We start from the raw sequence: 12,069 nt of genomic DNA on the forward strand, positions 1-12,069 counted from the left end.
CTCGTATTCAGGTCAACACTAAAAATATTGACAATAAAGAATTGAATGCTGATAAAACTTGGTGCTGTGGATAAAATATCTCCTTGTTGGTGAGCATATAAATTGGTTGGTTTTTCTGGAAGTCACTATCACAATTTGAAGCTTCATGTTTCTTTACCCCAAAAGCTTTACTCTAGATGTTTATTTAAAGTAGATAGTTAAAGAGGTATAGGAAGATGGATGCATAGAATGCTCATTCAACATTGCTTATAATTGCAAATATCGGAAACAAAAAAATGGCCATTCATTAGGAATTGGTTAAGAGAATTATGGTACATCCATAGTTTTCTTTTTTTTTTTTAAGGTTTTATTTATTTATTTGACAGAGATCATAAGTAGGCAGAAGCAGGCAGAGAGAGAGGGGGAAGCAAGTTCCCTGCTGAGCAGAGAGCCCAGTGCAGACCTAGATCCCAGGATGCTGGGATCATGACCTGAGCCAAAGGCAGAGACTTTAACCCACTGAGCCACCCAGGTGCCCCCATACATAGTTTTCTGTTTAATTTTTTTAAACAGTGAATATAAATCATTTTTATAAAAACAATAAAATTATTTTCCAAAAATACAGGTCAAACATCTTGGTATATTTCTTTCCAGTCTTTTTCAGTGTACTTTTTAATGTAGTTGAGATTATGTTGTATAAGCAAATTTGATCCATTATTTTTCATTTAACATTATGTCATAAACATTTTCCTACATAATTTAAAACTAGCTGCTCAATATTCCATAATAAGTATACTCCATATTTTCCTTGACCATTTCCTTTTTAGAAATGACTGATAATGTTGTTTGTTAGGTTTTACTGATACTCACTTGAAACTCAAGCCCTTTCCTTAAGAACAGCCCCTAATGGGGCACCTGGGTAGCTTAGTCATTAAGCATCTGCCTTTGGCTCAGGTTGTGATCAGAGTCCTGGGATCGAGTGCTGCATGGGGCTCCCTGCTTAGCGGGAAGCCTGCTTCTCCCTCTCCCACTCCCACTGCTTGTGTTCCTGTTCTCGCTGTTTCTCTGTCAAATAAATAAAATCTTAAAAAAAAAAGAATAGTCCCTAACAAATTTTAGATTGAAGTATAGTTTAAAGAAAACTGTTAATCTCAGGAGGTTCTTCTATAGAAAAATAGGACATAAAATTAAAAACCCCTGTGGAAAGATAATATAAGGGATTCACTGAGATTCCTGCCAGCTTTAACCTAAGGTTAACAGTGGCATATTTGAAATGTAATTGTAGGCATTTGCCCTTTTCGTCAAAACCAAAGAAGTTCCAGCATGTCCTCTTGAATGTAAAGAAAAATGGTGGCGATGCTGTCAGCAACTCTTCAGAGACCAGATCAGCATCCACAGACACGTGGCAACACAGCATGCTGATGAGATTCGCTACCAGACTGCTTCTGTGTTACAGCAGCTGGCTGTGACATTGAATACCTCAAAGGGCCTTAAGTCTGAGGACAATAGGATCCCTCTACAAGAGGACTTCTCCTGTAATCCTGATGTGTCTATCTGGCTTCCTGATATAAGCTGCTTTAGCCCTGATGAGTTGATAAGGTAAGAATTTCATTCTGTACTTTGGCTTAATTGTAAAAGTTTTTCCAGCCACAAGGAGACACCACTACCTATCCATGAAAATGGCAAGATCTTTGAGGCACAGAATTTCTCTATAGGCCTAAGCTAGGCCAGTAGCCACATACTCTATATCCTGGAACCATAGCATATTACCCATGCAGCTGGCCGCATACGCTAGGAAGGCTACATCTCATCTCCTCTAGGGACAGGTGATAAACAGAACAGTATATTATTTTCAAAGAGAAATTGGAAGGCTCAGAAATGTGAATGATCTCTCTACCCTCATAATTTTGGAGCTTAAAAAACGTTTTTTTTCCAAATGTTTTCTGAGTTGAATATGTTTTAGAAAGGATGTTGACTTTTAGCACTGGGACACAGGATTAGAAGTTTAGATCCTGCCTTTGAAAAACTCACCAAATTATATGACAGAATTCTAGAGGACAGATTTCTGATATTAAGCAGTTCCTGAACTATTTGGTGAATAGAAAATGTCCAAATTTCATATACTTTTGTCATTAGTATTCAGTTTCTCCTGCCTTTGAAAAACTCACTAAATTATATATAAATTATATATATATATATATATATATATATATATAGTTGTATATTCCCCTTGTTTATCAAGAAAAGGAGCAAATTAGAGAATTGAACTTGGAGTCAGAATTGAGCTAGTCACTAAAATTCTTGGTACCTTTATTTCCTCACCTCTAAAATAATAATGATGCCTGCCCCGCTTACCACACAGTGTTACTATATAAATTATATAAAATGAGGATGGTTAGAGCACCGTTGAACTATAAAGTGCTGTACAGACATGGCCTTTTTGTTTCTAGATGGCCTTTTGCCTCAAGGAATTTACTTCCTAGTGGGAGAAACAAGAACGGATATGCAAAATAACTGGCAGAGGATATGAGGCAGGTTACCTAAGTATCAGTTAAATTGTGTGGTGCAGATCCTAATTTGTTACAGCAGTGTAGAGAAAGGAAAACAGGTTCTGAAATAGACAGGGTTTCAGAGGTGAGCCAGCCCTGCCATACGATGAGGATATTGATGAATGTCAGATTCCAGAGTCGGGTGGGGCCGTAATTATCATCTACCGTAGCAGTCTCTAAAATAAGTTCTATGCAACACTAGTTCTGAAGGATGCTAACAAGTGTTGAAAAGACGTGCTAAAGACAAGTTAGGTTAGGAAGGACTAGCTTAAAATGTCCTTTACTGCAGGGCTTTTCAGAGCCTTCAGTAGATAAGGGGCTTTCACTGAGATTCTCAGAGAGGAAGATACTGTCAGCAAGGTTTCTCCAATGTGTAATTTCATGGAATAGCTTCAGAGTACACTTTGGGAAATGAAATTTATTTCACTTCTCTGGTTTTACAGTTGAGGAAATCAGTCTCAGAGATGATGAGAGACCTTCCCAGGTCCCATAACTAGTTAGTTAAGACAGCACAGTGCTGCAGAAAGAGTATGGATTCTAGTGTCAGAATCAACAGTCTACTGACTGTTGTCCAAGTCTTGACAGTCACTCTACTTGTGACTGGGAGGAATTGGCCTTGGTTTACTCACCTGTAAGTGGAGATAATAAAAATCCTCACGGTTAAGAGGATTATGTGAAATAATGGAAATGAAACCTTCTTGTATGCTGATGAAATGAGCAAATCAGAGTAAACTCACTTTTTACAAAGTTGGGTGCAGATAATGTCTTCTGCAGAGCAAATACTGACAGGAGCTGCTTCTTATTTCAGAACAGTTAGGTTCCATCTCGGCCTTCCCTCTGACACTGCCTGGGGATACTTTGTGAATTGTGGCTTCTTTATGCCAGTGACTCAAGTGCTTTCCCCCTGTGGTTTTCTTCTTCTAGCGGCCAGGGCAGTGATGGAGGAGAGGTGCTGCTTTATTACTGCTACCGTGACCTGGAGGACCCCCACTGGGTGTGTGCCTGGCAGACAGCTCTGTGTCAGCTCCTGTCCCTCACGGGCAAGGTAACACCTCCCACGTCCCATCCTTCACGGGACTCTTCTTGTCTCCAGTTTGGATTGCAGAGGCTGTGCTGGAGACAAAAAGGATTTACTGTTAGGTTCTCAGAAGTCCGCAAAATGCTGCGAGGGTTTTCAGTAGACTGCCAAGCTGTTGTTAGCATGGCCTTTTATGACAGTATTTCATGGACTAAGAGTCAGCAGACTTTCTTACAGAGCAAAATAGTGAGTATTTTCGGCTTTGCACAAAGACTACTCACTCCTGCCTCTATTAAACCCTAAAATTGTGTGTGGAGTTGTGAAGAAATTATAACAGATACAGTTGGGCTAATTCTGCACTGTTTCTTATCAGTTGTTTAGCCATTGTATATTGTTTAAAAACTAAAGTGTAAAACCTTGTGATCTTGCCTGCTAGATAAGCTGTTCTTGGTAGAAAATTCCTATAGTCTGTATTCAAGTGCCTAAAATCGATTTTATTGATTTTCCTTAAGACTTTATTTATTTATTGAGAGATTGTAAGTGAAGGGAGGAGCAAACAGAGAGGGAGACAAATCTCAAGTGCACTCTGCACTGAGCACGAAGCCTGACGTGGGCTCAGCCTCATAACCCTGAGGTCATGACCTGAGCTGAAACCAAGATTCGAATGCTTAACGGACTGAGCTGCCTGGGCACCCTTGATTTTGTTGATTTTTAAGTCCCTCTAATAAATTATATCTGTTTCCTAAACACACGCCAAGGTCTCTTACCAGTTTGTGGTATTGACATTTGCTATTTCTTATCTCTAGAGTGCTTTCCCCCTAGATCTTTGCTTGGCTCATTTCCTCACTTCAGATCTCTGCCTGTGTACATGTGATCTCCTCAGAACTCTGATCCAAAGGAGTCCTCTCTCTAAATCTTATCACCTCTTTCAGAGAGTATCAAAGAATTTGTTACCATCTGAAAGTACAATATTTGTTTAATTTGTTACAATCTGCCTCCCTAATAAAAGCTTGGTAAGGACAGGAACTTTATCTTAATTAATTGATGTATTCTTAGTGCTAGAACAGGGCTTGGCGCATAGCAGGCAATAAATATTTGGGGAGTTTTGAATAAAGGACTGAATATATTTCATTCGTAACAAAACCACAAGTGTTTGGGTATAAAGATGGAAGGTAGTAGATAGAAAAATGTTAATCATGATTATGTCTGCATGATAAGATTGTGGATAGTTTTTGTTATTTTCCTAAAAGAATTTTTTTTTTTTTAAAGAGGTGGGGCACTTGGGTGTTTCATTTGTGTCCGACTCTTGATTTTGGCTCAAATCATAATCTCAGGGTTGTGAGACTGATTGAGCCCAGCAGTGGGCTCTGTGCCGAGTGTGGAACCTGCTTAAGATTCTCTTTCTCCTCTGCCCCTCCCCACTTTGTGCTCTCTTTCTCTAAAAAAGGTTCGCTCTCTTTTTATTTTAAAAAAAAAAAAAAAAAAGGGTGGTCAGGGAAGGGGGAGAGGAAGAGAGAGGGGCTCCATCTCACAACCCTGAGATCATGACCTGAGTGGAAATCAAGAGTTGGATACTTAACTGACTGAGCCACCCACGTGCCACTTTTCTAAAACATTCTTGATGATCCTACACACACACACACACACAGATTTATAAATACATATATACATATCTGCATATAAATATATATATGTAAAAACAGAGAGATAAATAACATGCTTTTATAAACTTAATAGGAAATGAACTAGGTTTGTTCTGAGATCCCTTTGGGGTATGGCACTGTACTATCTTAAGCCTATTCTTTTCCATAGTTGTTTTGACTCCCCAGGCAGTCCTTTGATCAGTGGTTTTCCACACCCCTGCTTCCTAAGAGATGATGCCAAAAGCTTCCTTTACCTCATTCAGTGCATTATCACATCCTGCCCTTTCTGCTTCTACAGTATCCCTTACTTCCATCCACTCCCAGACCCCTTCCATCACCTGACAGCACTCTCTCGTCCACATCAGTAGCTTTCAAACCGTCTTACTCTCCTGTCCTTGCGTGCCATTTAATCTGTTCTCCACTCTGCAGCCAGAGTCATTTTAAAAAGTAAATTGAACACTGCTGCCCAGAATCTCTCAGTGGCTATCATTGCATTTAGAGCAAAACCCAAATCCTTAACATACCCGTAGGTTCCTGCATGATTTGGCCCCTTCCTACCTTTTCTGTCTACCTAATGTTCTTCACTCACCATACTCCAGCGACATGCTCTTTCAGTTTTTTGGAGCCCACAAAGGTTTTTGTTTTTGTTTTATGTATCTTTGTATCTTTTTCCAGGCAAACTCTCTTCAAGGAATGCTCCCACACCCACTCAGTTTCTCCTGTAAAATTTCTACTCAATCTTCAGTTCTCAGTTTCAATGATACTTCTTCAAAGAGACCTTTCTTGACCTTCAGTCTTAAGTTCACTTTTTCCGGTACATTCTCCCAAAGCATCTTGTGGTTATTTTTCATAGTCCTTTTCATTTTGTAACCTTTATCTTAATACTTGTCACCTCCCCTAGTTTGTAAGCTGTAAGAGGGCAAGAGCTCTTTTATTTATTTGTTTGTTAACAGCTAGATCACGAACTCCTAACACAATTCCTGGCGCATAGTTAAAAAAAAAAGAAAGTAGTAAGTATTTGTGGAATGAATACCTTTGTAAAATAGCCTGACATGGGGCTCCAACTCATAGCCCTGAGATCAAGACCTGAGCCAAAATCAAGACTCTGACACTTAACTGACTGAACCACACATGTGCCCCTGGAATGACTTACATTTATTGTCATCTCTATTTAGAGAACACCCTGAAATATGGGTGTTTTCACAGTGAACCCAAATGTACAAAATATGAAATCAGTCTCTTTCCTTGTTTGGGGGACAGATTATTTTCCTTGTTAGCCTAGCCTGAGGTGAACCTGCAATGAGGGTGTCAACCCACAAGGTGGCAGCACCTGCCTAAATCTTAGTCTAAAGCCTTTGGCTTCAGTGATACATGCCCAGTTTACTGAGCATAATTACTGAGGTAAAATTACTGAGGTAATTTTCTGGGGTGGGAGATTTGGCAGAATTGGCATTTAGGTGGAGAGAGAAGAGAACTTGAAAATTCTAGAAAGAAGTTTCTGATTCCTATAGCTATATGTTTCTTTTTGCCTCAAGAAATCTGAGGGGATATATTGGAGGCTTCAGTAGGGAAAATTACATGATTTGGAAGGAGCAGTATCTGACTTTGAATCCCAGATCTCCTACCTACCATCTCTGTGCCCTTGGGCAAGTTACTTGATTTCTCTGAGCTTTTGTTTCCTTTTCTGTCGAATGGAGATTATGATACCTACCTTTCAGGATTATAATATAAAGCTCATATATCATAGTAGGTGCTCAATAAATGCTAACTATTGCTTTCCATCCCTGAGGTATAAGGGCTTCCTCACCAGGGAGCTACTCTGAAGCTTTGTCTTGAACAATCTTAGGGACTGAAAGGCTAGTAGTGTATGAGTTTAGAGATTGCTCTGCCCCAGCTAAACAGGGATTAGGTGTGCTGGTTCTTTATTTGGGTTTTGAGATGAAAACAACATAGGAGAGAATCTACTAGCCTACTCTAAAGACAGCTCCATAGAAGTATGTACTTTATCTGCCACAGTCAAAGACAGTTTTAGAGTAGACTTCCTGACACATTGGTTCACCTCTATTTTTCTGTGTAGGCCCTTGAAAAAGTATTAGTTGGTTGGTGGGAGAGTAGTCTATACAGCAGGGATGGCATATTCCTTCTGCTTTCCTCTCTCATGCCCAGAACAGGCTTTATCAGATTGCAGTATTTTCCCAAGGAGCCCGGATGTGATCCAGAATCCTCATCATGAAACTCTGGCTAGCCACTGCTAGTGAGTTGGCACTAGCTTATGAAATGAATCCCATTTATATCCAGGCCCTAAAGAGTGAAGTGAGGCAACAAATAAAATGATGTCTTCTCTGGGCCCTGAAAAAGGGCAGCTTTTACATTTTTCAAGTTCTAATGCACTGGTAGGTATCATTGTTGTATCAATGGTATTAATAATAATAGAGGACCTCTCTCTCCATAGAGTACCATGATACTTGAGCGTCGTGCTTTGTCTCTAGCACTTTGCTCTAGAGAGCTCAGCTCCTTCTAAAGAGGATCCAGCTTTAAACTCATCCACAGAGTTTTATAGTACCAGGACAACTAACTTTGCAGGCCTCCCTAAGCATTGTCTCTTAAGGGAGGAACTTAACCCAGGTTCTAAATTGCCCCAACCACTGAAGCATTTCAAAGAAACTATGTGTTTGAGAAGCCAAAAAGCTTCCAAAATGGATATACATTAATTTGTTCAACAAATATGAATCAGATATCTACTTGGCAGGCACTGTTCTAAGCACTGATACAGCAGTGAACAACAGACACAGACCCTTATGGAACTGGCATTCTAGTGGGTGGGTTTGGGGTCGTGTGCTTCCCCCCAAACGCTGTGCAGAGGTGTACTCATGCATTCCTTGCTCTCAGCTGTGCTCTGACTTGGATAATATCTCCTCAGCAGTCCTCTTCATTACTGGTTCTCTTCTCAGTTTTAGCAAGGTGAAGAAATTGGGGTTCAGAGAAGTAAGTTAATTTTCTTAGGGCCACACAGCAAGTAAGTGGCAAAGCTGAGTTTTGATCCTAGATGTGCTGACCTGGATTTAGGTTAAGCTTGAAATTTATTTCTTTGGTCATTGGTCAGCAAATGGGGCTTTCCAGAACTTTCACTCAATCCATTCTCTCATCCAGTGCACATCTATTAAGTACCTTGTCTGAATTGTGGGCAGTGCCATTTTAGAAAGCTACAAGTATCTTCATGTGGTAACACTTTTATTGTGTCTCTGCTATTTTTGTTAACCTCATGGACACACACAAGCCGGTTCTGGCCCGGGAAGATTTAAACTAAGCTAAGAACAGACTGCATTCCCCTTCTCTCACTGTCTTGTGTCCCAGGTTCGAATTGCTACAGAAGGAATCAATGGGACAGTTGGTGGAAGCAAACTCGCCACCAGACTCTATGTGGAAGTCATGCTTTCCTGCCCATTGTTTAAGGATTTTATGTGTAAGGATGATTTTAAGGTAAGAGAAATTGAAAAAAAAAATGGATTTAGAGTCATTGCCTTCTGCTTCACTGCCTCTTCGTGCTCTAGGCACTGAAGAGGAGAGTGTACGAAGGAAGCAGTGCCAGATAAACACCTTTCCCCTCGTAGGCTGCGAGGCCGTGTGGTCAAAGGAGCATCCACATCCAGTTCTTTACGAAGCCACCATGTGGTCTCGGGCAAGTTAGTGAGTGCCCTCTTGGATCTCAGTCTCCCTTCTTGTAGAATAAGGACAGGACAGTTTGCACAATCTAACTCTAAACTTAGATGATATTTGCTCACTGGAGGGACCACCTGGCTATTTCAGGGCATCACTAAAAATTTTTAGTAAACTTGAAATTACAAGACCAGCACTTCATGCCACATGGGGGATAAAGCTGCTGCTGTCACAGCTGAGCTCCTTTGAGTCACCTTGTGCTTGGTAGGCTTGGTAGGTGATAAAGGTGGGGAATGCCTTACCTAGGGTTAGTGCTGGTGGTGGCAGGGAGAGAAAGCTCATTGCTCCAGAGCAAAAGCTAGGATGTAATCTCACATAATGAAATTACTCAGTGTTGTTTCAGTTTTATAGTTAAATGCTTATAGCTGTAGAAACACTTTTTTAATTTAACATTTCTGTATGTGGAATGTATGCAATAAATATTTATTAGTGCTGAATTATTTGAAACATTTTAGGCCCTGGCTCCCTTTCCCTATTAAAACATTAATTCTTACTTTGAGGTTTCTTAAGACTTGATCTATCGTATTATTATACGACAGATACAATTGTTATATTTGGCACTTGTCTTATATCTGGAGATTGGAGAGTAAGACTGTTCTGTTTTGCTTCTCATTGGCTAGACCAGCAAAGGAGGGGCTTGCTGTTTTCCAGAATTGCGTGTTGGTGTATTTGAAGAAATTGTGCCCATGGGGATCAGTCCCAATAAGATCTCCTACAAGAAGCCTGGTATGCTTGCTTTTAGAAGAAAAATTTTGCTTTTCTGCAGAGGGACAAAACTTGATATAGAAACAAATGTGGAAGTCAGACACTCTGATCAACAATCACCTCTTTAAAGTAGCTTTGGGGTATGGAATTTAAGAAACAAAGAAAAAAGAGACAAAAAACCAGATTCTTAGGTATAGAGAAGAACTGGTAGTTTCCAGAGGGAAGGTGGGTGAAGTAGATGAAGGGGGTTAAGAGTATACTTGTCATGATAAGTACCGAGTACTGTGCAGAACTGTTTAATCCTTACACATCTGAAGCTAATATAACATTGTATGTTAATCATACCTATAAAAAAAATAGCTCTGTAATAGCTAGCCTGTGAGTTATTCAGTGTTTAAACTGGTCTTCTCTTTGGTGCTATGGTAATGGAAAACTCACCCCTTAGAATGCTTTTTCTTCTTGATGATTTGGCAAGAAGTTGTTTTCTTGTTCCAAAGATAGCAACCTGGGAGGAATGTAATTATTACTTGTAAATAGTTCATCAACTGAATAACGCATAGGCTTTTTGCTACAGGAAACAAGTGCCTTTCAAATCCAGAGCAGTTTGTTTGTAAGTACGCTAGAATGTTCTCTTCCTCTTTTTCCTTGTGGTTACCATAGATGGTTGAAAGACATTTATGTGGTGGGTTTTTTGTTTTTGTTTTGCTTTTCACTATGAAAATTTCAAAGGCTAAAAAAAAGTACAGAAAAGAATACAGTGAACTCATGTACCTGTCATATAGCTTCAGCAATTACTCATTCATCGTCAACTTTCTTCTATAGCCTGTCCCCTTCCCCCATCCTGGATCATTTTGAAGGGAATCCAGTGTCATGTCATTACATTCATAAATATTTTAGTAGAGACCTCTAAAAGAGAAATGTTTAAAAATAATAACTGTAAAGCCATTATTACATTTAAATAAAACATCTTAATAATAGTTCCTTAATATTATCAAATATCTAGCCAGTGCTTAAAATTGGCTAAACCAGCAAAGGAGGAGCTTGCTGTTCTCCAGAATTGTGTGTCAGCATGTGTGAAGAAATCGTACCCATGGGGATCTCATAACTTTTTTAGTTGTTTTTATTGGGATTCAAGTAAGGTCCACTCATTGTGATGGATCCCTGTGTCTCTTTAAGTCTCTTTTAACCTATACACTTGCCTCCCTTTTTTCCCCCTCCTTTGTTTATTTTTTGAAGAAACTAGGTCATTTTGTCTATAGAGATTCCCACAGTCTGGCTAAAGCTGCCTGCATCTCCTCTGTCCTCTGTGTTTCCTACAGAGTGGTAGTTAGCTTTAGAGCAGTCCTAATAGAAATGTAATTGTGAGGCACATATGTAATTTTATGTTTTTAAAAAGTAGTCACACTTTAAAAGTAAAAGGAAACAAGTGAAATTCATTTTAGTAATATGCTTCAATGCAATGTAGGCAAAATACTTTCACATGTAATCAATGTAAAAATTACTGTTGAGATCATTTACCTTTTTTTGCTTACTAAGTACTTGAAATCCTGGATTGGTGTCACTCTTATTCTAGCACATCTCTGGCCACATTTCAAGAGCCTTACATCCCCATGTGGCTGGTGGCTAGTTAGACACCTCAGATCCAGAGACTTGGTTAGATTCAGATTTAACTTCCTTTTTTCTTTCTTCCCTTCTCTCCTTCCCCAAGACTGCCTGACAGGTAGTATTGTCCTGTTTCATCAGGAAGCACAAAAGTCTGGCTGTCTCTGCTCACTTCCCCATATGTAGGGATTTAAAAGAATGCTAGGGATTAAGCCAGAAGGAAATGCGAGTAGGATACAAATATCCAGGAAAAGAGACACGTGCATGAGGAGGGAAGGGCCCAAAAGGGCTGTGTCTGCACAGTGTCCCAAACTCAGCAAGATGACTGAAGAGCTCCTTCTTGGTGCTACAGGCCATTGCTTGGGACAGTGGGCTCCACGCCATGCTGGGCTGCTTGGATTTAAGCCACGTGGTGTGAAGGCAGCTCTTGTAAATATGTCTCTCTGAGTCCCTTGTCCAGTTGGCCTTTGCAGGGCCAGGAGAGCAGCAATGGGGAGCAGGTTGGGTTCCCCATGGCACCCTGTCAGTAGAAGTCTTAGCAGATTTCCAAGCTTCTCATCCCAGTTTTGAGCCTCCCTTTGCACCCCCCTGTTTTGGTAACCATGTAATTAGGTGGTAAGAATGAATAAATTCTGGTCTCATTACATTCGCCTTATAATTCTGGGTTGGGCAGGTAAGAACCTAGAGTCCTTGGCCGTGCTGGGGCCTCTAGCCCCACCTGGCTACTTAGCAGCTTCAGGTGGTTGTTGAGGTTCCCCTCTGAGCAGAATGAGGCTCCTTTGGTGCCATCATTCTACCAAGAGTGGTTGGTGACTGCCATCCCCAGAGCCCCTGTCCTTGAGCGGGGGTTACTGCT

The 12,069-nt window shown here is 40.3% G+C and overlaps 1 protein-coding gene across 2 annotated transcripts in view; it reads left to right on the forward strand.

Moving 5' to 3' along the window:
* The window catches only part of TSTD2 (thiosulfate sulfurtransferase like domain containing 2), a 30,974-nt gene that overhangs the window by 5,463 nt on the left and 13,442 nt on the right, over nt 1–12,069 (forward strand). For both annotated transcript variants that reach the window (XR_009346288.1, XM_059141480.1), the window contains exons 3-6: nt 1,265–1,578; nt 3,453–3,573; nt 8,544–8,669; nt 9,527–9,632. Coding sequence is in view for 1 of the 2 variants with exons in the window: in XM_059141480.1 (XP_058997463.1) it covers nt 1,265–1,578; nt 3,453–3,573; nt 8,544–8,669; nt 9,527–9,632 (667 nt within the window). In the remaining variant the exon portion in view is untranslated. The remainder of the gene's footprint in view (nt 1–1,264; nt 1,579–3,452; nt 3,574–8,543; nt 8,670–9,526; nt 9,633–12,069) is intronic.

This window comes from Mustela lutreola, chromosome 12 (genome assembly GCF_030435805.1).
Source record: "Mustela lutreola isolate mMusLut2 chromosome 12, mMusLut2.pri, whole genome shotgun sequence".
Lineage (NCBI taxonomy): Eukaryota > Metazoa > Chordata > Mammalia > Carnivora > Mustelidae > Mustela > Mustela lutreola.